The following is a 24,881-nucleotide window of genomic DNA, read 5'->3' as shown; positions in this document are numbered from 1 at the left end:
AGAATAGAGCCTGTATAATAAGGCTGGGAATCTGTCTGTTCTGTTCATTACTGTGTTCGCAGCTCCTAAAATTGTACCTGGCAGGGGTACCTGGATGGCTCAGTTGATTAAGCGACTGCGTTTGGCTCCGGTCTTGATCCCAGAGTCCTGGGATAGTGTCCCACCTCGGGATCCTTGCTCAGAGGGGAGTCTGCGTCCCCCCTCCCCCCCTCCCCCCTCCCCATGCTGGTGATCCCTCTCTCGCTGTGTGTCTCGATGTCGAATAAATAAATAACATCTTTTAAAAAAAAAGTGTCTCTCTTGAGAACTGATTTGAATACAATTGATCAGATCGTACCTTAATGGCAAGTCACATTTCTTTCCCACCTTCTGGGATTACACCCACTCCCCAAGATCAAAATTCAGACATTCGGGTAGAACTCTCCAGAGACCCTGCTGTAGACTTTCCATGGCTTTGGAGGCTGTCCTGTGATTCAGCTCATTGTTTTCTCATTTCTTTCTCAGAGGGTCATCATTCGGAGGGCACCAATGTTCTGCTGAGAAAGAAGTTTGCCAGATGAGTTTATATCTACTCTGGGAGACTTTGTAAACCTTCTATTTCCAAGTAATTTTAAATCTACAGGAGGGTCACAACAGTCATATGAGGAACACTTTAAGGAACACTGGGGAAGTCTTGAATGGGAGCCCATGGTGTGGGGGAGGCTGCTTGTATAGGTTTAAGAACCAATTGTATGCATCTCTCCCTTTTTTAAAAAAAGATTTAATATATCTATTTTACAGAGAGAAAGAGAGCGCATGCACAAGCAGGCAGGGCAGGAGGCGGAGGGAGAGGGAGAAGCAGCACCCTGCTGAGCAGAGAGCCCAACTTGGGGCTCAATCCCAGGACCCCGGAAGACAGACGCTGAACCAGCTGAGCCACCTAAGTGCCCCATGCATAGCTCTTCCTGACTAATATCTCTTCCTAACTACATGTTCAATACTGTCTTGCTGGTAGCTTGAAATTGGCCATGATGCAAGTATTTCCAACCACAGAAACTGGCAGGTGCTGTGTGCTGACCCAGGGGTCCCTCTGTCCAGAGCTGGTTGTTAACGACTCTGCAGCACAGCAGTGATGGATAGGGAAGGTGGTTCTGATGTACACAGAGTAGTGTTAGGTCAAGATAGACCAGGATATAGAGAGATGGGTTGAAGGAGTGAGGGACGAGAGATAAGGAGCTCATGAAGCTGTCATGTGGTTCAGGGTTTGGTCTAGGAGTTCCCTCAGAAAGCAGCGTTTTAGTAACTGGACCTTAAAGCATGGGTGAAATCTGGGGCGGGGGGAGGCAGAAATAAGAGTCAAGAGGATTCCTGGGGTGCCTGGGTGGCTCAGGTGGTTAAGCATCTCATCTGCCTTCAGCTCAGGTCAGAGGAGCCATAAGGTAAACCGTGGGCTCTAGGTGATCACGACATGTCAATGTCAAGGTAGATCCATCAGCTGCAACAAATGTCCCACTCTGGTGGGGGATGTTGATAGAGGCGGGAGCTGTGCGTGTGTGGGGACAGGAGGTGTGCGGGAAACATCGAGGTCCCTGCGCTCCATTCGGCTGTGCATCCAAAACTGTTCTGAAAAATCAACTTCTTCTATAGGGGAGGGGGGGGGATGGAGCTGGGCTGGGGGCAAGAGACCAGTGGAGATCCTCAACCAGGTAAGCAAGAATGAAGACCTAAATCAAGACCCTGGAGGTGAGGTCGGGAGGAGGAGTGGAGCGCCAGAGACGTCTTGGAGAGCTAATTGATAGAATTTAGTGGTTAACTGAATGAAGAAGGTGAGATCGAGATGTAGGTCAACGGTGCCTTCAGTCGATGTGTCTGGGGACAGACCATATCGTCACACAGTCAATCCTGCAGGGAAATACTGTTACAATTCTGGGATCCTAGAGTGCCTGGCGGGGGGGGGGGGGGCTCAGTCGTTAAGTGTCTGCTTTCAGTCATGATCACAGGGTCCTGGGATTGAGTCCTGCCTCAGGCTTCCTGCTTAGCAGGGAGTCTGCTTCTCTCTCTCTCTCTCTCTCTCTCTCCACTGCTCCCCCTGCTCATATGCGCGCTCTCTCCCTCTCAAATAAATAAAATCTTAAGAAAAAAAGATTCTGGGATCCCAAGGTTCTCGGAAGCCAGCTCTGATGGGATGTGCATGTTAGTCTCAAGCCAAGTTGAGCTTGGGAAAGTGGGCAGGGCTGGGGGTGAGGACAAACCCTCTGTTTTCAGTGGGACTTGTCCCTCACAGAAAGGGAAGGAGCTCCAGGTGTGTCAGGAGAATGATGCAAAGGATTATGTCAAATTTTATTATGGAAAACAGAACTCTTTTGTTAAAACATTTTGGAAATAAGAAACAGATAAGCCATAAACCCAATGCCCAGAGGCGACTGCTATTAACGTTTTACCACATTTTCCTACAAACTTTTTGCTGTGCCTTTTAAAAGATACATCTGAGATCACCGAGAGCAGATTCCCTGTTGCAGGAGAGGGTAAATTAAGTCAATGAACAGAAGTAATCCCCGGACAGAAAGAAAACAGGAGAGGGTAGGGGTGGGGTCCCCTGGGGGTATAAATATCTCACAATGAGAATTTATTCCTGTCAGCAGATCTGGGCAAGGACTATTGAATTCTTCTGTCTACCCTCAAGGGCTTGCATAAAAGTCAAACACTCCAAATGAACCTTGAGAACGGGTGAATGGGAAACCCTTTGGGCCAGGGACTCTCACAGCCTCCAGCTGCTGCGGTCCCAGCCAGCTGCTGCAGTCCCAGCCGAAACTCTGAACAGACTTACTCACCCGTTCTTGCGATGAACATCTACTGAGTCTGCTAGGGATATCAGCTACTTGAGACACGGTGGCATCCATACTTCCCGGCATGGGCCCTTTCCGCACAGCAGGGAGGGGGACACTATCAGATAATCAACAAACACACAGCCTGGGCCTGGGTGCTGAGTACCTAGTGTCCAGCCCTGGTGAGTGATGGGTTAATGAATGGGAGCTGGTGTGAGAGTAGGAGGAGCTCTGGGAAGATGCCTGGGGGATCTTTGTGACAACGACCTGGACTCCTTGGAGGCTAAGAAAAAGAAGGTGGAGGGAGGGCCGGAGAATGAGGTAGGTTTGGTTCTGGGCCTAGAGCAAAAGCCCTACATAAAAGTCCTGGCCTTGCTGAGTCTGGTGCTCGAGAACAGAGTCAGCAAGGTTTGTAGAAACCAGACCAAGAATGTAGGGTCTGGGGCTGAGGACAGAACATAGACCCTGGCTGCAGAGAAAGGAAGCTCAAGAAACCAGAGGCAAATGACTGCAGAGTTTTCCCAGTTCTCATTCTCTTTCTCTGGGTGGCAGCAGAAGTCTTGCTCGGTGCCGGGCCCTGTGGACAGGCCAGGGAATTCAAAGGGGCCAGGTGACAGCAGAGCAGAGAGATACGGCCCCGTGCAGGGACAGCGGTGGCTCAGTGAGTGCCAGGACAGGGCCCAACACAGCTGGGCAGCCTGGCAGTTCTCTGGCCGCGGGAGACCTCAGAGCAGAGGGCCCTGCAGAAGCTCGGACCCTCCATAGGATGAGGGAGGGTCCAGGAATACTGTGTACGGGGCATGAAGAAATGTCAGCCAGTGCCAACCCTTTGGAGCTGGTCCAGACCCAGGAAAAGAGCATCTCAGATGGAAGAGAGGAAGTAAGGAGAAGACGGCGTCTGTAAAGGGCAGACAGGGCCTCTGGTCCGGCATCTCCAGTCCCTGGGCCACTCACCGGTGCTCGATCCCAATCCTAACCCCATTCCAGTAGACCCCGCCATGGCCAGGGCAGGGGTCTGGCTTGGCCTCCTGGTCTTGCCCAGGCCGCCTTAGATGGCATCGTCTGTGCTTCGTCCCCTCCAGACTCACCCCTCCCTCCCCAGCTCTAGACCACGTGGCCCTCTACCTCTACCCGGGCCTCCGCCTCCCCAGCGCCCACTACGGGGCTGGGGCATGTGCCCGGCTCTGGATGTTCGCAGAAGGAGCAGATGGGGTGGGTGGGGAGAGGGTGCCAAGTAGGAGAAACGTCCCGAAGCCCGGAGGGAATCCAGAAGGAAGGGGGGTGGTAAGCAGCTCAGAGATGAGCAGGATCCCCCAAATCCTAAACTTTCCAAAGGGGAAAGCAGCCACAAAGGTGGGACTTTGACAAGAAAGAAGGTTGCCCTGTTTGGGCCCAAGCCTCCTACCCGTTTGGAGGGGAGGGGAGGTCCCTCCTACTCCCTTCTCCGGAGGAAGAGGACATCCCCCAGGTCGCCCTTCTGCACAGGTGAGCCAGCCCGGCCGTCTCAGGGGCTACCTTGGTGGCTCTGACTGAGCTGTGATCTCAGAGTTTGACCTGAAAGCCCCAAAGGCCAGTCCGCCCAGAAAAACATCTCTCCACCCTCACTGCCTCCTGGAGCCTGCCTGGGAAGCCTTGTTCCACCCCTGGTGTCAGGGCTGTGGGGCCATCCGATGCCACCGAGGAACCCAGGAAAGGGCTTTGGACAATCACTCAGGGGCCAACTCAGCTGAGGACAAGTTTCCCCCTGGATTCGTGGCCTCCCCACCCCCTGTTGGTCTCCAGAGCCCCCGCGGGCCTCCAGCACTTGCAAAACCCTGTCAGGCCTTTCCCAGGCCTGAGTCCCTCACTGCCTGACTTTGGCCCCATCACTCAGCCTCTCTGGTTCTGCTTCCCGAACTGGGAGAATAGAGAGAGCCACTCCCTGCTTCCTAGAGCCCTCACCCCACCCTCTGGGGCACAGGCGCTGGCTTTGTCCCGAGGCAGACACATCTCCAGCCCCCAGCGTGAGCTCTCCTCGCCCATGTTTCAAGCAAGACCCACGCCAAGCACCTGACGAGATCCCTCATCTAGGGTTTGTCAGAAAAATAAGGGGCATCACCACCCGCCCAGCCCCAGACCCCTCGGCCCCGTCCAGCCCACCACCAAGCCCCGCAGATACGATTTCCGAAGCATATTTCAAAGCAGTCCGTTTTCTCCATCCCCACTGCCCCCACCCGAATCCGTGCCGCCTGCCTTGGGTTTCTCTCCCGCAGGGCCACCCAGGGAGGTGTTACTAGCAGATGGAGCTGGGGAAGTTGTGTGGGGGGGACGGAGGGGTGTAGGAGAATCTCTAGATTCTCCACTCAGTGTTGCTGTGAACCCAAGTGCTTTGATAAGTCAAGTTTGTATGACTGGGCGCCCAGTTCACCTGGTCAGTGGAGCATGTGATGGGTGATCTCGGGCCCAGGAGTTTGGGCCCCACATTGGGTGTCAAGATTATGCAGAAATCTAATCCTTAAAAAATGAAGCTTCTTTAAAATTAATAAATGGTCGGGGCGCCTGGGTGGCTCATTGGGTTAAGCCTCTGGCCTTTGGCTCAGGTCGTGATCTCAGGGTCCTGGGGTCGAGTCCCAGATCAGGCTCTCTGCTCAGTGCGGAGCCTGCTTCCTCCACTCTGCCTGCCTCTCTGCCCACTTGTGATCTATCACATAAATAAATAAAACCTTAAAAAAATGAATAAATGGAACAGGTCATCGGATTCACGCCTCCTTTTAAAACTCTCAGAGCATCCCTGTCGCTACCGGAACAAAATCCAGACTCCACGGCGTTGGTTCCTTGGGCTTTGCCTTCCCCAGCGTCCTCCAGGTTCACTGAACTTTTTTTCTCCCATAGGCTCAAGGCTTTTCTGCCTCAGGCCCTTTGCACCAGCTACTTCAAGCAGCTACTTCAAGTGCCTCTTTTCCTCCTTCAGGTCAAAGCATAAACTGTGACATCCCTCCCAGCCCTGTCTTCCTGAGCACTAGTGGGAGGGGCAGAGGGAGAGGCAGGGGCAGAGGCAGAGGGAGAAGAAGAGGGAGAGGGATTCCCCAACCGACTCTGTGCTGAGCACAGAGCCTGACTAGGAGCTTGATCTCAAGACCCTGAGATCAGGATCTGAGCTGAAAACTGGGAGTCCGATGCTAAACCGATTCTGCCATCCAGGCACCCCAACCTGAAATATTCTTATTCTTTTTTAAGATTTATTTATTTGAGAAAGAGAGAGAGCACACAAGCAAGGCAAGCAGCAGAGGGGTCAGCAGACTCCCCGCTGAGCAGGGAGCCCGATATGGGGCTTGACCCCGGGACCCTGAGATCACCACCTGAACTGAAGGCAGACGCTTCACTGATTGAGCCCCCCAGGCGCCCCTGGAATATTCTTAGAAGACTTGCAGAGGTGCCAACAGGGACTGTGGTCGTCATCACAGCTCCAGGTGCCCTCGTCTTTGTCCCTCCATGGCCAGAGGAAGGTTCCAGCAAATGTCAGGGAAACTACTTCAAAGGGGGATTCCCTGCACCTGGAGGGCAGGTGGGGCATGATGGAGGCTGAGCTTTCAAGAGATGGTTGTGCAGCAACAGCGTCTTCTAGAACTCTCCATGAGGACAAAAATGTCCCATGTCTGTGTTCGAACCTCAACCGCTATCCACGGCTGGGTTTTGTATTTCATTTTAATTGAACTTCAGTAGCTAGTGGCTGCTCTACCGGGCAATTTGGACCGGGGTCCGAAGACCCGTCGAGAGGGAGTGCTTGGGGGCTGGATGGGCAGGGCCTTGGCAGCCAGGACAAGAGACAGGGCCGGCCGGATCTCAGGTCTTTAGAGCTAATTTAGTCTTGGGTCTTTGACTTTTACCTACCAGTGTTTCCTGGGAAGTCACAGAAACATTTCAAGCAGAACAGAGTGTTTCATTCATTCAATCCTAAATTTGCTTAATTGGTTCATCTTGTTTGTTGATCTCTCACCCCATTTCTATCCCTTCCCTCGTACAGGCAATTGTGCTATTGTGTATCTTTCCATCTTTATGGATTCTGACGAGCTTGGGATGCTGGGTGTGCTGGGTGTGCTGGGTGTGCTGGGTGTGCTGGGTGTGCTGGGAGGCAGGAGGGACTCAGGACGGACACTCAGGGCAGGCAGTGATTTGTTGTCTGTGGGACGGGGTCTCCTAAGTGAGCGAGACTGTGGTACATCTCTTTCGGTTTCCTATTCTTTTTCTCTAAGTGCTGTGTGGCCATAGAGCATCGGACCTGTCAGCTCTTTCTTTGAGAGAGACAGAGGATGAGCCGGCAGGGAGGGGACGAGGCAGAGGGGGGAGCAGGCACCCACTGAGCAGGGAGCCCGATGCGGGGCTCCATCCTGAGATGCTGAGATTGTGACCTGAGCTGAAGCCAGACGGTTCATGGGCTGAGCCAGCCACATGGACACCTTCCACTGTCCTCAGCACACCCCCAGGCAGGACACTGCCTCTAACTGCCCACCTCCCCATTCCCATGACCGGCTCCTTGCAAGCCTTTTATAAAAGAGCCTCTCTGGGTCATGTGCCCAGTGGATGGACCACAGGCCATAGGGAATGAGCTGGGCATGGCGCCTGGTGGCACAGTCCGTGAGGTGTCTGACTCTGGGTTTCAGCCAGATCCTGTCCTCAGGGTCATGAGATCGAGCCCTGTGCCGGGCTCTGCGCTGGGTGCAGAGTCTACTTGAGATTCCCTCTCCCTCTGCGTCTGCCTCTCCCATCCGTGCTCACTTGCTCTCTCTCTCTCTCAAATAAATAGATTAATCCTTGAAGGTGCCTAAGTATTGGGAGGGAAAAAAACTGCATTTCAGAAAGATGTTTCTGGCTGTCTTCATTACTTCATTTACAAACCTTCACTGGTCCCCTACTAGAGCTTGGGTACAGCTTTCGGCACTGAGACAGATAAGATTTTAAGCTCGTACATCATAAACAAGAAAATAAGGGAGCCCGGGGGCTCAGTCATTAGGTGTCTCCCTTCAGCTCAGGTCATGATGCCAGGGTTCTGGGATCGAGCCCTGCGTCAGGCTCCCTGCTCTGTGGGAAGCCTGCTTCTCCCTCTCCCACTTCCCCTACTTGTGTTCCCTCTCTAGCTGTCTCTTTTTTTGTCAAATAAATAAAATAAAATCTTTTCTAAAAAGCAACAACAAAAAAACCCAAGAAAATATGAATAGGGAAATAGCAGGTACGTGTGATTACTATAGAAGAAATCAAGCAGGACGGTAGGACAGGGTGTCTGGTAGGCTACTTGGTGGGCAAAATCCTGGGGTACCTCTTGCAAAATGGACTGGAAGGGGGCAGTCCCAAGAGGGGAGGGCAAGTCGGCAGGAGCTGCTGAAGGTGTGGACTGAGTGGGGAGGGTGGGACCCATATCTCTGGGTCTGGATATAGTGGAGCCCTTTATCAGGACAGGGGACCCTGGGGATTTGCGGCTGGCAGCTGGCCATCCCAGGTCTGGAGCTCAGGTGGCCCAGGATGGAGGCACAGACTGGGCAGTCATCTGGGTTTGAGCTGGCTCTGGGTTCTGGGGCTGCCGTATTGAAGAACCACAAGCTTGGTGTTTAAAAAGAGAAATTTCTGGGCACCTGGGTGGCTCTGTTGGTTAAGTGACTGCCTTCCGCTCAGGTCATGATGCCAGGGTTCTGGGATCGAGCCCTGCGTCAGGCTCCCTGCTCTGTGGGAAGCCTGCTTCTCCCTCTGCCTGCCACTCTCCCCTGCTTGTGCTCTCTCTCTCTCTCTCTCTCTGTGTCAAGTAAATAAAATCTTAAATTTTTTAAATTTAAGAGACAGAAATTTGTGCTTACGGTTCTGTAGGAGGGAAGTCTGAAATCCAGATGTCAGCAAGGCTGTCCTCTCTCCGAAGAAGCCACTTCCGTCTTCCAGCTGCTGATGGCCCCAGGTGCTCCTTGCAGCTTGTGGCACCGGGGCGTTGGCCCGTCCTCATGGTGCACCCTCCCTCCGCGGCTGCCTCTACATGGAAGTTTCCAGTCACACTGGGTGAGGGGCCACCCTAGTGACACCCCCTGAACTTGATCACGCCTGCCAACCCTATTTCCAAACACGGTCGCAATTCACAGGTGTGGGGATTAAGACTGCAACGTAGGTTCCTAAGGGGACACAAAAGAAAGGTCATAGCATCAGAGCGAGAGAAGAACTGGGGGCTCTGAACTTTAGGAAGGCTGGTGAGCCCGTTGAGAAATCTGAGAATGAAATGGTCTCCAGGTGCACCTGCCCCATAGACCGAGGTAGAGAAACAAGGGCAAAAAGGTGTCTGTTGAACTAGGTGGGATGGCAGGTGTCAGTGTCTTTCCTGGATGCCAGGTCAAGGGAAGAAGCAGAGCCCGGGTAATACAGACAGGTTTTCAAGAAATTTGGTTTGGAAGGAAAAGTGTGACATATGGAAAGAACTAGAAAGGATGGAAAAGTATGGTCATAGCACAGCAGAAGGAAGCTGGCGACTCAGAAGTTATGCCCTGCCTTTGAAGCCCCACTGGCTTGTTCTGCGGCTGTGTGGTCTTGGGCTGGTTGCTTAACCCCACTAAGCCTGTTTCCTTATCTGGAGAATGGGGATACGGATGGCACTCCCTTCCCAAGATTGTCATAAAGAATTAACGATTGAGGGTATCTAAAATCCTTAGCTTGGGGTGTGGTGCACAGGAAATACTGAATCAATATTAACTCATATTACGAACAGAACAAGACAAGGAGGAGGTTTCCAGAAGGAGGAGGTAAGCAAAGTCAGAGGCAGAGGAAAGGTCAAGGATCTGGCAGTGCTTGCTGAGCGTGGAAGAGGGGACTGGGAGCAGAGGCACTTGAGGTTGTAGGTCTGGAACAGCTGAGAAAAGTGAGAGGAGGTGCGGGCCCCGAGAAGTTGTATGTGTTTGGGCAGGGAGTCGCTGGGAGCATCTGGGACGAGGGGCACAGCCAGCACCAGCTTCTCGATCATTCATTCAGTGTCTTGGTTTGATGCCAGCATCTTCACCTCCACCGTGCTACACCGGGGCGGCTGAAGGAAACTTCTCCAGGTGAGAGGTGGACACCGCAGAATGACTGTGGGTACGTGGTCATGTCAGCAAGGAGCAGTGGGTGGAGGGGGAGGAAAAAGGGGGCTTATAGGCGGGTTCTTCAGTTTCGGGATCCTGGAGGCAACTGGCTGGAGAGAGCCGGCTGGGTCTGCTGGGAGGCGGGAGGGGCTCAGGGATGGACGCGCAGGCTGCAGAGGTGACAGGTGGTCGCCAAAACCGATTAGGAAGGGCTTGGGGACCGTTGCTGAAGACATCTCAGGGAGGGCAGGGAGAAACCAGATTTGGTAGGGAGGGAAGGAAATACAAGGAAGCAGAGGCCATGAAGACTGCTTCGCCTGGTGTTTCTTTGATGGGGCTGCGAAGGGTGAGGACTGCTAAGGAGATGGGTGTGGGGGTGGGGGGAGTTGCTTTCATTTTGATAACACAGTGAACAAGACAAGGCAAGATGTTGAACTTGAGGTGGACAGAAGTGAATGGAGAGAGAGTGGCAGAGGAGGAAGGCTTTGGGCTATAATGTCTGGAGTCCTTCCTAGCTCTGGTTGGTAAACATACTTAAATCACCGCAAGAAATCGCACGGGGAAACCCTTCAACAGAACAGGGAAATTAACTGCTTATCTCTGTGGCATCTGCTAATTCCTGTCTGCGGAGATAAAGAGTGTCAGTGTTTATGAACAAGAGTTCTTAACTGCCCTCACCCGGGGAACCCCTAACACTTTCTTAACCTTACCGCAGGCAGGGCTCCCCCTTCCTCTGAGCTTCCCCTCGTCTCATAGTGCAGCGAACCAGCCCACACCAGAACTCCCTCGGCACCTTCCCTGCGCTCCCTCTGCTCCCGGGGCCACCCTGTGCGGTCTCTTGCTTCCCTTGTCCCAGCCCTGGCCCTCCTGCTTCTGCATTCTTCCAGGCAGGGGCTGAACACAGGTACCTCGGTCCTAAACAGCCCGTGGGAGGGCGGTCATTTCTGCATCCTTCCCGGCCTTGCCTCGTGATTCTCACTTTCCCCCCCTTTTCTGTCCGCGTTGAGACAGAACCGTCGCCTCGGGAAGGGTCGCAGGGTGGGGCGGACCGGGGAGCAGGTGTCCCGGACTGCGAGGAAGCCGGCGCCTCCGGGAGCGGCCGGCAGAGGGCGCGCCGGCACCGGGATTGGCCGCGGCTGGAGCGCGGACCCGGGGACAGGGGACGTGCACGTGGGGCCCGCGGCGCCTGCCGGCACGAGGCCCGCCCGGGAGCAACGTCCCGGCTAAAAATACGCTGCGCCCAGGTCGCGAGGTGGGGCGGCCCCGGAGGGAGCGACTTCTGGAGCCGGACCAGGCCGGGAGCGACACTGCAGCTGGCGGCGAGCGCCAGGGCCCCCTTGAAACCCGGGCGGGCGTCGCGCGGGGACCCCCGTCTTTTCACATGCGGGGCGGGGACCGCGCAGCTTTCAAGAAGCAGCGAGCGGCGCTGCCGGCTCCAGCACTTCGAGTTCTTGCGCCGTGCGGTTCACGGCCAGCTGGCCGGACCGGGGCCGAGACAGGCGCGCCCGGGGAAGCATGAGGGTGTGCCCGTGAGGTCGCGCCGAAGGTCCCCGACGCGCGCAGGTGGAGGAGCCCGCGCGAAGGCCTCGAGGCCGCAGGGAAAGGAAGAAGGCGGACGGAGCGGCCCGGGAGCTGGTTGGGCGGCCGCGGCGCGCGGGACCCCGAATCGGCGGGGAACCTGCGGGTGCCCAGGGGCGGCTTGCGGGAACCGGCTCCCTCGGGCGAGGTCGCACAGCAGTGGCCAGGGTGAGAGCCGCACGGAAACGGAGCGCCGCGGTCTGCTCTGCGGCTTCTACCTCGACAGCGAGACTGAGCGCGACTGCGAGCGGAAAGTCGTCGCTCCATGGCGCGGGCAGGCACCGGCCCCGGGCGTGCGGGGCGTCCCCCGGGGACGGGCGGAGTGCAGACACCCGCTGTCTCGAGGGCGGAGGGGAGCGGTGCCGCCCCCAGCCCGTGCGGAGGCTGCCGGCGCCGGGCCCAGCCCCCCACCCGGGTCGTCAGGGGCAACCCCGGAGCAGCGCCCCCCGCCCCGCCCGGCGCGCAGAGGCCAGGTGGCCGTTGGGGCGCGACCAGCCCGTTTGATTTCCCGCGGCCGGTGGAGAGGGGCGGAGGGGGAGGGGAAAGGGGCGGACGGCCAATCGGCTGGGCTGGCGGCGGTCATGTGACGGGTGCGGGGTGGGGCCCAGGTGTACTTACGGGGCTGCGAGCCGGGGCCTCGGCCTCCGCGCGAAGTCAGGGAGGCGTGGCCGGGGTGCGGGCCGGGGGAGCGCTGCTCCTCTCCGATTGGCCTGTGGCCGGGAGGCGGGGCCTGCGCGCGCCGCGGCTGCGGGCTGCGATTGGCCTCGGCCCGGGGCCCGCTGCCGGCGTGCGGGCGAGGCTCAGGGCGCGAGGACCGAGCGGGGCGGCGGGTTCGCGAGCCGGGGGGAGGGGCCGGGGCGGTGGCGGCGGCGGAGGAGGTGGCGGCGGCGGGGGCCGGTACCGGACCCGGCGGGATGAGTGAGGCGGAGGCGGCAGCGGTGGCGACAGCGGCCCCCGCGGCGACGGTGCCCGCGACGGCGGCAGGGGTGGTAGCGGTGGTGGTACCGGTGCCCGCGGGGGAGCCACAGAAAGCAGGCGGCGGGGCGGGCGGCGGCGGAGTCGGAGCCGCCTCGGGCCCCGCCACCGGGACCCCCTCGGCGCCGGGTCCCCGCACCCCTGGCAACCCGACGACGGCAGCGTCGGGGACCCCCGCGCCCCCGGCCCGGAGTCAGGCGGACAAGCCGGTGCTGGGTGAGGGGCGGGCGCGTGCCAGAGCCGCTCTGCGGGGTCGACGGGCTGGGGGAGGGGCATTGTGGAGCCCACGCGGTCCCCAGAGCCCAAGGCCGGCCTGGCCCCGCGGCTCCAAGGACTCGCTGGGCTGGGGGCAGCTGAGCTGAGTGAGTTCCGCTGGCGCCAAATCCCGCTGTGCCTTCCCCGCTGGTGGGGGCGTGGTGGGCGGGTCCCGCTGGGGCCCCTTGGCTGGACCCTGGGCCTAGTCCTAGCCGAATTTCAGCCAGGGAAGCAGGTGTTCTGGGAGCCCTTTCACTGGGAGGGCCCGACTTGGTGGGCCCTGCAGGTACCTGGTTCTGGGTGCGGGGCGTGGATTTGTAGCCCACGAGGAGCCTGACTTCGAGTTGGAAGGGTCTTGGGAGCCCGGGCCCCCCTGTGTGGGCACGTCCATTTCGTGGATGTGGGATCAGAAAGCAAGCCTTGGAGCTCCTGGGAGAAACCGGTGGCTTGAAGTTACCCGTAATCGGTAAAGGGGAGGCAGGATTTGCGGAATCTCCAAACTGAGCCCAGCTCGTCTCTTACTTCCTGTCCCGCTGCATCTCTGCCTGCCAGCAATCCAAGTCCTGGGCACTGTGAAATGGTTCAACGTCCGGAATGGCTACGGATTCATCAACAGGTATCTGAGAAACGCGGGAAGGGGGAGAAAGGGGCGTTTTTCTGAACTGGCCGGTGGGACTGGACACCCTCCCGACTCCTCTCTCCCGGCTGCTGAGGCACATGGTTGCCGAGTCCAGCTGACGCTGATTGAAAGTCTTTAGCCGCGGTGCAGACGTGGGTGAGATGAAGGCGCCTGCGCACCTCCAAGGGCAGCCGAGAGTTAATGACTTAGGAACCTAGCAAACCTGGCTCTGCGCTGCCGGCTCGCTCGCGTCTGGCTCACCTTGCGGTTTAGTTTGCCTCGCCTTTGGGGCAGAATGTACCTGCTGTCTTCGCCTCGGGGCTCCAGGCTGGAATTCTCACTCATTTCCTGTTTCGGGCGCTGGAGGAGCCCTCCCCTGACTCATGTCCCATAGAGGGCTGCTGGCTCATCTGCATCCCCCCCACCTGACCCTGACCGGGCAGAGACTGGGGAGGGCCCGGCAGGCGGCTGGCTGGGGAAGGAAGCCAGCCTTGGTACAGGCTGCTGCTTTCCTTCATTTGGGCATCTCTAACCCTCCCGTCTGGGGGAGGGGCTACAGTGGCAGATTCTGAGCTGAGCCAGGTCTCCCCCAGTGGGCCCTTCCCCAGCCCGGGCACCCTGCCCAGCCCAGCCCTCCCAGGAGGCCCTAGTTCCCTCTTAGCAGGCTGACCTTTGTGCAGATCCAAGTGCCTTAAAGCCAGCACATTTGATCTAGGGAAGGATTCCTCTCTAATTCTGGAAACCGAGGGCTCCTGGGAAGTTCTGGAGAAAAATCTCTCCATTCCCCTCTGCCCCACCATGGGGTGCTAGGATAAGCTGGGGTATTAGGCAAGTCGTGATCGAGAATGGTCAAAAACACTCTTTCCCACCCTTGGTCCCTCGGTATTTTGGGGTGGCGGTGGCTGATCTGGGGTTCACCCCTGGGCTGAGGGTGAGAATAAAGTATCGGGGATGTTTAGAGCAGCCCCTGGGAACACTGTCCTTTTTTCAGACTCGTTCTGCACCTCGACCCCCCACCCCCATCCACACTTTCTCCCTCCTTCTAGACTGTAGAAGGGAAGACCTGGAGAGGAATTTTCCAGCTGTGATAGGGGCTGGGGCGGGGGTGTTGGCCAGAGGTAGTTGCTCGGCACTGCCAGGTTCTAAGGTGCCCCTGGGGCAGAGAAGTGAGTCCTCCACAGGTAAAGAGCTGGCCCAGCGTCTTCAAGGTGACTTTGCCACCCCCTCCACCCTTAGGAAGTTCAGGGTTTTCACTGAGGTTTTTGCTATCCTTCCCTTCATACCAACTCCTGGCTCTTATCACTTCCTGGGCCCGTCTACCCTCCATCCTCTCGGGGAGCCCAGGGTGGTGGGCGAGGGTGGGCCTGCTCCTTTGGGGTCTGGCCACCTGGGGAGGCCTCCCTGAGGCCCCTCCCAACAACCCCTCCCGTTCTGCAGGAATGACACCAAGGAGGATGTCTTTGTTCACCAGGTAAGAGCTGGGGGGGCGGGGAGTGGGGAAGAACGCACCCCCTCCCGGAAGGCCTTTGCCATCATCTGCCTGCTTTCCCCTCGAAACAGCATGCCCGCCAGGAAGTGGTCCCCTCCTCCCCCTCGCCTCAGGTGCCTGTATTAACCGCCATTGGCCCCACGTGTGTCACGCGGTCTGCGTGAGAAATGTGCTTGTTGCCCCCTGGCTGTGGCATGCTCACTCCCCACGTTGGGACCTGTTACTCAAGAATGAACCCTAGGCCGTGTTCTGAGGGAAAGGACACAGGCTGGAGCTACTTGCGGTGGTTCTCAAAGTGTGGTCCCCAAGGCAGCAGCATCATGGGCCCTGGGAACCCTCGCCCAACCCAGGGCTGCTGCAGCGGTCAAGCTTGTGGGAGGGGCCGCCGCCCGTCTGAAGGGGTCTCCAGGTGATGCTGGTGCGGCCACAGCTTGAGAACCACCTCTCTGGGGGCAGGAGCTCTCGGGTAAGAAGCACAGGGCACTTTGCCCGCTCTGCAACTTAGGACGGTGTCTGCCTCTGGTTATGCTTTGAGTTCCTGCTTCTGGCCTCCCTTTGGGAAATCCCTGAAGGCTGAAGGGAGGGGGGAGCGTGTCCCAGGGACAGTGCTGAGGGAGCAGGCGCTGGGAGGCGTCTGGTTTGCCTCTGGTTTGCGGCTTCTCCCCCACTGAACTTGGCCTGCCTCCGCGCTCCGCCCTCCGGCCCAGCTGCACCCGTGATGGATGGTGAACAGAAGGAAATGGGGTGGCGGACCCAGCAGGGGTGAGGGAGACTCCGGGCCTGCTGCCCTCACCTTTCTCATGGCCTTTCCTCTGCCAGACGGCCATTAAAAGGAACAACCCCAGGAAGTTCCTACGCAGCGTTGGAGACGGGGAGACCGTGGAGTTCGATGTCGTGGAGGGAGAGAAGGTTCGGGCTGGGGCGAGGCTGGGGCGACCCTCCCGAGGGCCCCCTTCCTCGGGCCAGTTAGCCCAGGCTGTGGAGTGGAGTGGGACAGTGCTGTCCCCAGGATGGCTGGGGCCTTCGCCAGACGTCCTAGAGCCCTTCATGACTTCCAGGCTTCTTTGTCACGCACCAAGCACTTCTAGTGGCTTCTACAGGAGTCTGGAGCCTGCCCTCTTCCTCCCCAACCCCAGACTGCAGGGTCCAATAGCAGCTACCTGGGAAGGGCGAGTTAGAGAGGGGCCCTTCCTTGAAGCGTCCACAGGCAGACCCAGGCCATTGGAGGAGGGCAGGAGACCGCAGCCTGGGGGTGCTGCAGGGCAGATGGGGGGGGGGTTTACCTGGGAGGAGGGGAAGTGAGTTTGGGGGCATTGGGTGTGCAGCTGGGGTGAGCTTTGCGGTGCTCCCCGCCTCTCCCCAGGGTGCCGAAGCTGCCAATGTGACTGGGCCCGGGGGCGTGCCAGTGAAGGGCAGCCGCTACGCCCCCAATCGGCGCAGGTTCCGCAGGTTCATCCCCCGGCCTCGCCCGGCCGCCCCCCCACCCATGGTGGCAGAGGCTCCGTCTGGTGGGGCGGAACCGGGCAGCGAAGGCGAACGAGTTGAGGACTCAGGGCAGAGGCCCAGGCGGCGGCGCCCACCTCCCTTCTTCTACCGACGGCGCTTTGTGCGAGGCCCTCGGCCCCCCAGCCAGCAGCAGCCTATAGAGGTGGGGGTCCCGGGCATGTGGAGGCTGCTGCCGCACCCGGGGGAGGGGTGGACACAGACCTCTGGGTCTCCAGGGAACGGGTCCCGATGCTTGGGGCCTGGATGCTGTCGCCCCTCCCCCACTCCCCCGGGCCTTTGCGTGCTCCTAGGGCACCGACGGGGTAGAGTCCAAAGAGACAGCCCCATTGGAGGGGGACCAGCAAGGAGATGATCGTGTGCCCCCTCCCAGATTCCGGCCTCGGTACCGCAGGTAAGACTCCCTTTCCCAGGCTGTCTTCCCCTTGCCGTCTGGCATTGGTGGGCGTGGGGTGTGGCGAGCGAGGCTAAGAGGAGCCTGAGGCTGGCGGCAAGGGGCCAGGGCAGCTGAGAGATGGCTGCTTAGGTGCCCGGGGTGGGGGAGGGGGAAGCCGGCTGGTTCCCCTCTTCTGGGGGAGCCCTGGGAGGGAGGGAGACGGAACCCACTGGCTCTCTCTGCCTGCTCCAGGGTCTCCTACTTGTCTCCCCAGGCCTTTCCGCCCCAGGCCACCCCAGCAGCCTACCACAGAAGGTGGGGATGGAGAGACCAAGCCCAACCAAGGCCCCACTGATGGTTCCCGGCCTGAGCCCCAGCGCCAACGAAACCGCCCCTATTTCCAGCGGCGGCGGCAGCAGCCCCCCGGACCCAGGCAGCCTACAGCCCCGGAGGTGAGGACCTGGGCTGCTTGGTGGGGGGCAAAGGGGGTAAGAAAAACAGCCCCAGCCCTTTTCCCTTCCCTTCTCTGCCCCGGCAAAAACCCCCACACACACCATGGAGCCCAGACTGCTGGTGCTGGGTCCTCTACCTTCAGGCAGGTGTCCCCCCAGACCCCCCTCTCACTCTGCTTGGAGCCCCAGCCCCCCTGCTTGTGGGAGGAATGGGAAGAAAAAACGTGGAAGAAGGTTCAAGTTGGGGGCTCTCAAGAGTAAGAGGGTCTCAAATGACCAGCCTGTTCTCTCCAGACCTCAGCCCCCATCAACAGTGGGGACCCCCCACCTACCATACTGGAGTGACTCCAACACGAAGGACCCCCAGAGCTACCATCTGGTGAGCGGCTGCACCCGGGGGGCAGGCCCGGAGATGGGACGCTGGGCCTGAGGAGGGGTCCCCGGTCACAACTTGTCGCTGTCTCTCTCTCATGCAGGTTATCTGCCAGTTTTTCCAACCGTCCTGTACCCCACCCAGCACCCCCTGCCCCCTTCCCAGAATCCATGACATCAAAACACCAGCTTTCCCCTTTTCCTTGAGACTCGGGAGGGCTGAAGCAACAGCCTTTTGCTTTTTCTCTGTCCCTACCAAGGGCTGAAGGAAGGGAGCCATCCTACTGTTAAGAGGCACCACGTCCCTCCCCTAAATCAGGCTGTGAAGGAACCAGCCAGCTTCTACCTCCTCCTGGTTGCTTTTCTCTCCCACCCCAGTTTATTTTTGGTCTCTCCTCTAGCCCCTACCTCTGAAGCCATTTAATGAACTGTCATGTGCCACCCGAGCCTCCAGTAAAAACAAAACCAGGCTTTCCCCGTGGTCTTGGTGTCTGCCTCTTTTCTGTGGACTCGCCGGTACCTCCCTGCCAATGGGGGCGGCAGAGGGTGGGGGGTTGGCCAGTCGGGCGTGAGCCCTCCTCCCTGGTGCAGGTCTGAGGGTGCCTCCCCCCATCCCGGGAGATTTACTTGTCCTGTCCCTACCCTGGGGCTGACCTCTCCCCTGCAGGAATGTTCTGGAAAGTGCCAAAGGCAGCGGCTGCCACCCGGGACTGCAACTTACTGAGCATTTACTGTTCGTAAAAGCAATGACCAGGGGCGCCCAGCTGGCTCAATCAGTAGCACGGGCCACTCTTGATCTTGGGGTCGTGCATTCAGGCCCCATGTTGGGTGTAGAGCTTACTTTAAGGGGGGAAAAAAAAGGCAATGACTAGAAGCAGAAGTAGGGGCAGAGTGATGAGCACAGCCACAGGATTCTTGGGCCTCGAGCTAAGGCAGGGTGGAGAGGGACAGCAGGATGCAGAGGGGGACCAGGGAGCTGCAGTCCCTGTCCAGCCCGTCCCGGGTGCCTCCACGACAGGACGCACGTCGCAAACAGTGACTTTATGTACAGATCTATATATATATATGTATATATATACATTTAGTACAACAGACCTTTGGTTTCTTCTTTCTACCCCTTCTGCAAACATATACAAAAATATCTGAGGGCTCCTCCCACCCCGTGTTTACAGGCAGCCTTTCAAACTTCTCTTGCCCTTAGTTGGTCAGAAGCTTGCGGGGAGAACATCCTTGAAGGCCAAGGAGAAGGGAGTGGGGGGCAGTCCCTCTCACCACACATGGGCACACGGCCCTCTTGCCCTGGAAGGTTGAGCGAGAGAGCAGAGCCTGCCAGGAGAGATGAGCTTGGGAGGGCGCTTCCTCGTCTGGGAGGGGTCAAGGCGGGACCCCCTTCACCCAGTCTATGAGGCAGGAATTCAGAGAAGGTGCCCATGAGGAGGAGGAGTCCGAGGTAGCAGAAAGCTACCTTATCTGCTCCAGTCCTGCTCCTGCTTCCGTCCAACCCGGGGGCTCTCCTCCCCACAACCCCCTTCTCTAGCAAAGGACAAGAATATTCTGGAAGGGTGGCCAGGTGGGGGTGGGGTGGGCTACGGAGGAGGCGGGGGAGCCCAGAGAATGGCCCACCCTGATGGCCACAGCCTAACCACGACATAAATAATCCAAGAGTCACGCGAGGGGAACGAGGGGGTGCTCAGACCACGGTCCCCGCCAGTTTCCCACTTCTACCAGGCTGCAGGGGTGTCGCCCTGGGAGCAAAGAGGGAGAGCGGGCCGCAGGGCTGCACAGGAGAGGAGGGGTCCCGGAGGGGCGAGAGCACGGCCCCTCAGTCGTTCTCGTCGGGCCCCAAGTACTCGAGCTCTGTGCTGGGTTTCACCTCCTGCTCTAAGAGGGACGGCGTCCGGCGGAAGGTGGCGGAGATCTGGTCAAACGTCCGGCCTCGGGTTTCAGGCACTTTTAAGAAGGTGAAGATGAAGAAGCCAAGCAGGAGGACGGCGAAAAGAAGGAAGACGTAGGGCCCCATAGCCTCCTGGGATGGGTGGAGAAAAGGGTTGGTGGAGGGGAGGGTGGGCGCGCTCTCGGCAGCGCCCAGGGCCCCGGCCGGTGGGGGCGTGATGGGACACGCAGGTGGCTCCCTTGCAGGCCCAGGGAAACCGGGAATGAGTGAAGGAAAGGATCTCCGTCCCCTGCCTCCTAACACCTGTCCCCGTTTCCTGCCCGGAGCACAGTAGCGCTTCGGGGAGCGGATTCCCGACTGCCGGCAGTAGGAGCCCGAAGCCATTGGCTTTACTCTAAGTTGGGCCGCACTTGGTTTTGAAGACCCTTCGCTGTTAGCCCATGCCCCTCAGTTCCCTTCTTTCCTGGGACTGTGGGTGCTTCTCAGGGACCACGTGGTCCACACGAGTAATTCCCAGCCAGGAGGGGGGAAAGCAAGCGGGCTGGCTGTGACGTGCCCCCCCTGACCTAAGGAGCTGGACATAGGGACGAGGTTTAGGGCACCTACCGCCACATACTGGAAACCCATGCCAATGATGAAGTTGCACGTCCAGTTGGAGAAGCCGGCCACGGCCATGGCCGCTGGCCGGGGGCCCTGGCTAAACAGTTCGGCCACGATGAACCAGGGGATGGGGCCGGGGCCGATCTCAAAGAATGCCACAAAGCCAAAGATGGCCACGATGGAGACATAGCTCATGGCAGGAACACGCTCCTGGGGCAGGCGGGGAGGAAAAGGAATTCAGGCTGAGCGGAGACCTGAGGTCCGCCCCTCCAGGCCGCTGATGGACGAGCCCGCCACCCCAGGTGGGCGCAGGCCTCTGAGCCCTGCCGAGCGTCCACACCCAGCCGGGAGTCGCACTGCTGCCCAACGCAGGGGATGCGGACGCCCTCTCGGTCAAGGTGGTCCGTCCTCTTCTCGTTCTGCAGCAGCCCCTGGGGAGTGACAGTTCCTGGAACTGGACAGGGGCTCTCCATCCTGGCCTCCAGCCTTGCACTGGAGCTTCCTCCCAGAGCAGGCGGCAGGGCAGCCTGCGTGCCTCAGGAGCACCCGGTTGCCCCGGGGATCACAGGGAGGTGTTGAGGACTGGCCCTGGCTGAGCGCAGAGCCTCTCAGGGCCATTCCCAGGGGCTGGACCGAGGCTCCCCACCTCCACCCCACCCCTGCCCCAGTTGCCCCCGGCCTCACCAGCAGAAGCAGCGCCAAAGTCATCAGGATGGCACAGCCGCACATTCCTGCCAGGCCCAGGAGGTGCAGGGTCCGGCGACCAGCCCGCTCCACCAGGAATACCTGCCGAGAGCATCAGGGCTCGGTGGGGGGCCTCGGTGGGGGGTCTCTGGAGCACAAGAAGTGTGGGCAGGACCCGGGGGAAGGAAGGCTGGGGCATCTGGGGGACGCGAAGCCAACAGGGAGGTGGCACTGTCCATTACCGAGACCAAGGTGAAGACCGTGTTGACCACCCCGGCCCCTATGGTGGCATAGGCCGGCTGCCCCACCCCCGCCGACTCAAAGATGCTGGTTGAATAATAGAAGACCTGCGAGGAAGGAGAAGGAAGAGGGCTGGCAGTGCGTCCCTCCATCCCTCTTAGCCATGCCATGCTGGGATGGCCCTGCGCTGGATCACTGGATCTCCAGGGTGGGGGAGGGCTGCGGGCTCCCCTTCTCCCAGGCTGCGCCTCCACCCCCGCCCCACCCGAGGCTGCCCACCACCTACGGCATTGATGCCCGACAGCTGCTGGCTCAGCTGCAAAACCACCGCGATGACCAGGGGCTGCCGGTGGGTGCGGCTGGCTAGCAGCTGGAGCAGGGACAGCGGGCGCTCCCGCTCCAGCTTCCGCTTCTCCTCCTTCAGCTCAGCCAGCGCGCCCGACACGTCTGCCCAGCCTGTCAGGCGCTTCAGACCTACAGGTGATGAGGGTTGGGCATGAGTGGATGGGGTGGGGGAGCTCTGCCCCCCGCAGGACAGGTGCTAGAAAGGTGGGGGTAGTGGAGGGAAGCTCACTCTTCCTGGCGGGCCCCTCCAGGTTCCGGATGATGTAAAGGTAGCGTGGGCTTTCCGGGCAGAAGGGCAGGAGGACCAGCTGCAGGAGGGCAGGCAGCACCGTGATGCCCAGGAGCAGGGGCCAGAGGGCGGCGGTGCCCAGCATGGACTCCAAGCCCAGCACCTGGGGGACCGCGCGTGGGAAGGAAAGGGGGCAGGCTGTTCAGCCCAGAGCCCCCACTCAACCCCAGGCCCCCAGCTACCCAGTAAGGCCAGGCCCAGTCACCTGGGCGATCAGAATGCCAATGACGATAGCCAGCTGGTTGAGCGTCCCCAAGGCACCGCGCAGGTGAGTGGGTGCGATCTCTCCCACGTACATGGGCACCAGCCCGGATGTGAGCCCTGGGCACAGGGAAGAAGACAGGGGTGAGGGCACCTGGCCGCTCCCACCCCCAAGCTCAGAGCCAGCGGAGGAGAGCAGGACTCCGGGTGCGGTGTGGGGCGCGGCGGGTACCTGAGTAGGCGCCAATGAGGAAACGTCCCAGAATAAGCATCTCGTATGAGGCCGCGGCTTTAGCCAGGCCCATGAGGGCGCCCCCCAGCACCGCCAGGATGTTGTTGACCAGCATCGCCCTCTTCCTGACAGGCAAGGAGTGGGGCTGAGAGTTGGGGTACCAGGCGGAGGCCCCCTTCCTACCTGCCCCAACCCTCGCCCACCAGCCCCATACCTTCCCAGCCACTGAGAGATGATGCCAATAAGGAAGGAGGAGATCATGCCGCCCACGGAGAAAATGGCCACGGAGAGAGCCCAGAGGGTAGTGAGGGTGCCTGGCGGGATGGAGCCGGGTCCCTCAGGCCCCTGCCTCCCCAGCCACGTCTCATTGTAGCTCTGCTCAATCACCTGGTGTGTGTGGGGGGAGACAACGGAGAAATGATGGCCTGCGGAGACCTCCCCCTCGGCTTCCCATGCTGTCCCCCGCCCCCATGTTCGGACAGCCCACTCTGCCTGCTGCAGGCCCCTCACCTTCTGTGGGGCATTGATGACCCCAATATTGTAGCCGAACTGCAGGGAACCGAGCACAGCAGAGAAGACAGCAAGGACCAGGGTCCCAGTGACTCGCTGCTGGGGGGGTTCCCCGTCCTGGGTGGGCAGAAGCAGAGAGGAGGCGGGTCACACAGAATCATGATTTCTGCCCTTCACCCAGGGGCCTGGGTCCTGTTGGAGCCTGGAGATGCTGGGCTCCATCCAACATGTTGGCTGAGGGAAACTGGGCCATATTAGGAATCGGAAGAGGAACTCAGTGTAAACAGCAGCAGTCACCGGGCATGTCACGGTGCATGAAGGAGAAACGGGATGTCTGAGTCCAGCGAGCTGAGAAATGTTTGAAGATCTTGGCCTCACTGTTTCTCGGTGACCTTGGGGCAGGCTTTGGGCCTTAAGACTGGAGTTCAGATTTGTGTGACCTTGTGCAAGTCACTTTCCCACTCTGAAGCTAAGGTCTCCTCTGGGTCAGGGGCCCTAGGAGTGATGTTGCCTGCTCTGCCTACCTGTCCCTGAAAACGAGAAAATCAAAAATCAAATGCTAAGGGGATTCCTGATGGCGCAGGATTTATAAACCCACAAGGGCCTTATCACCGGCCTCTGTCCTCTTCTGTCCCCTCTGGGGGTGCTCTCAGAGGGCTCCTGGAGGCCCCCAACACGCCCAAGAAGGACAATTCCAAAAAGGACATCGCGGTCATTCCTTCCCGCATATGGCCCTTGGGGTGGCCGTCTCTGTCTCCGCCCCGGGCTCCCCTCCCCCTCTAGGCTCCGCCGCAGGGGGCGGGGGGCCGTGCGGGCTTCTGCCTGGGAGAGCCGCGCCCAGGGGATGGGGGCGGGAAGGTGGTGCGAGGGGCGGTGGCGGCGGTGGCCGCTCGCTGGCGGCACACACTGTCTCCAAGCGGAAACCTGAGCTGGGGGAGGGGGGGCTGACACTCCCCTCAGCCCCTCCACCAGCCATGGGGCCAAGGGAAAGTTCAGCGTCCTGGAGGACGGCCAGGAGTGGGGGTGGGGGCCCACGAGAACCTCTGCTCCTCGAAAAACTTCCCGCGAGCCGGGACACACGGACAGCTCCAGGAGGGCAAGACCAGCCCGGATCTGCTTTCTCGGGCTGGATCTATGGTAGGGTGTCCCCCAATCCCCGCGCGCCCCGCCGCGCCCAGGAGAAGGGGGAGAACCCTGGGCTCGGGAAACCGCGGGGTGGCCCATGCCCCCGGACAGTCCCCCCAGACCCACTCAGCCTCTTGGAAGGACTGGAATCCCACAGTCACGGGTTGTCCCGCTCGGGTATAAATAGCCAGGCCCCCACTTCTCCCACCCCCTGCGCCTGCGCAGGGACCGCCCCCTAGCTGACCCCAACCGCGACCCCAGCCCGAGAAAAGCGGGCTCTGCGCCCCCGTCCCGCCCATGCCGCATGCTGAACCCTACTTCCGAGCCGATCTGTTGGAAGCCCGACGGCATCTTGTTTCAGGAACCCGGGGCGCAGCAGCTTCAGTTAACAGGGAGGCGACTGGGGGTCGGCGGCCCCGGCCCGGCGGGCAGAGGGCGCGGGGGCGACGGGCGTCACGGAGCGGCGTGCGGAGGGCGAGACCGGCAGGACCCACCGCCGCGAGCCACGGACCCAGAGAGCGGCAGGGCTCCCGGGGATCTGGCGGAGCCGGGCTTGGGGGAGAGGCCCGAAGAGCCCCCGCAACCCTCCACGGGCCACGCCCTTCGCATCACCCATTGGCCAGGAGCCCGCCCAGAAGCCCACGCCCCTCCCTAGGCCCGCAGCTCAGAGTCTGGCCCGGCGGCGCGGGTTGGCCGACGAGGCCCCGCCTCCCCAGCGTGCCCGGCAACACGCGCGGGGTGGGTGCCTGCCGGCCTCCCGCGGTGAAGTTTGGGGGGAAAGGGTCCCGGGACAGAGGAGGTCACTCCCCACCTCGCGTGGGGACTCGGCCCAGCAGCCGGGCATGGGGCTGGGGTAGCGCCGGAAAGTGGACGCGGCGGGTGGGGAGCGCGGGGTCGGGGAGGAGGGGATGCGGCAGGCACGCTTGGCCCCGGAGAGAGCTCGGGCGGCCCGGGACCGCGCGCGAGCGGGCGCGCGGGGTGGCTGGGGAGCAATGGCCTGGAGTAACCCACCGCGGCTATTTTTAGCTCCCGCGTTGGGAGACGCCAAATGTCAGGTCCCCGGTGTCCCGGCCGGTCCCCGGCGGGGGAGGGCAGGGAGACGGAGGCTTAAAGGGTCCGAGACGTGCTTCCCACGTGGGGATGGCCCTGGGGCACAGGAAGTTCGGTCCCCAGCGCGTCGGGTGTTGGGGCTTGGCGGTCCTCGTTTCGCGCATCCGCGCTCTGGCCACTGCCTGTCTGGTCCTTCCCCTACCCCGGTTCCCCGCACTAGCTCC

At 60.1% G+C, this 24,881-nt stretch overlaps 2 protein-coding genes and 1 long non-coding RNA gene across 3 annotated transcripts; 1 reads left to right on the top strand and 2 right to left on the bottom strand.

Annotated features, from left to right (window-relative positions):
• Positions 1–278: 278 nt before the first annotated feature.
• Positions 279–11,116, bottom strand: LOC106006610. Its single transcript, XR_006607647.1, has 3 exons — positions 10,777–11,116; positions 8,630–8,932; positions 279–533 (listed from the first exon to the last, which is right to left on the bottom strand). It is a non-coding gene; the product is annotated as an uncharacterized LOC106006610 (long non-coding RNA).
• A 1,181-nt stretch (positions 11,117–12,297) lies between these two features.
• YBX2 (Y-box binding protein 2) lies at positions 12,298–17,968 on the top strand. Its single transcript, XM_045083257.1, has 9 exons — positions 12,298–12,637; positions 13,229–13,292; positions 14,733–14,766; positions 15,604–15,693; positions 16,148–16,432; positions 16,581–16,681; positions 16,938–17,115; positions 17,410–17,494; positions 17,592–17,968. Exons 1-8 carry the CDS (start codon positions 12,361–12,363, stop codon positions 17,458–17,460), a joined length of 1,080 nt encoding a protein of 359 aa, XP_044939192.1. The 5' UTR covers positions 12,298–12,360; the 3' UTR covers positions 17,461–17,494; positions 17,592–17,968.
• Positions 17,969–18,513: 545 nt separating this feature from the next.
• Positions 18,514–24,219, bottom strand: SLC2A4 (solute carrier family 2 member 4). Its single transcript, XM_004760345.3, has 11 exons — positions 23,926–24,219; positions 22,483–22,599; positions 22,187–22,359; positions 21,973–22,097; positions 21,745–21,860; positions 21,480–21,642; positions 21,192–21,379; positions 20,908–21,012; positions 20,666–20,767; positions 19,988–20,191; positions 18,514–19,513 (listed from the first exon to the last, which is right to left on the bottom strand). The coding sequence occupies exons 1-11, from the start codon at positions 23,956–23,958 to the stop codon at positions 19,310–19,312; spliced, it is 1,530 nt and encodes a 509-aa protein (XP_004760402.1). The 5' UTR covers positions 23,959–24,219; the 3' UTR covers positions 18,514–19,309.
• Between the last annotated feature and the right edge of the window lie 662 nt (positions 24,220–24,881).

This window comes from Mustela putorius, unplaced genomic scaffold (assembly GCF_011764305.1).
Source record: "Mustela putorius furo isolate JIRA1106 unplaced genomic scaffold, ASM1176430v1.1 tig00000695_pilon_pilon_pilon, whole genome shotgun sequence".
Taxonomy (NCBI): Eukaryota; Metazoa; Chordata; class Mammalia; order Carnivora; family Mustelidae; genus Mustela; species Mustela putorius.
Note: the sequence above shows the minus strand (reverse complement) of the source record. Positions and strands in the feature narration are given on the sequence as shown.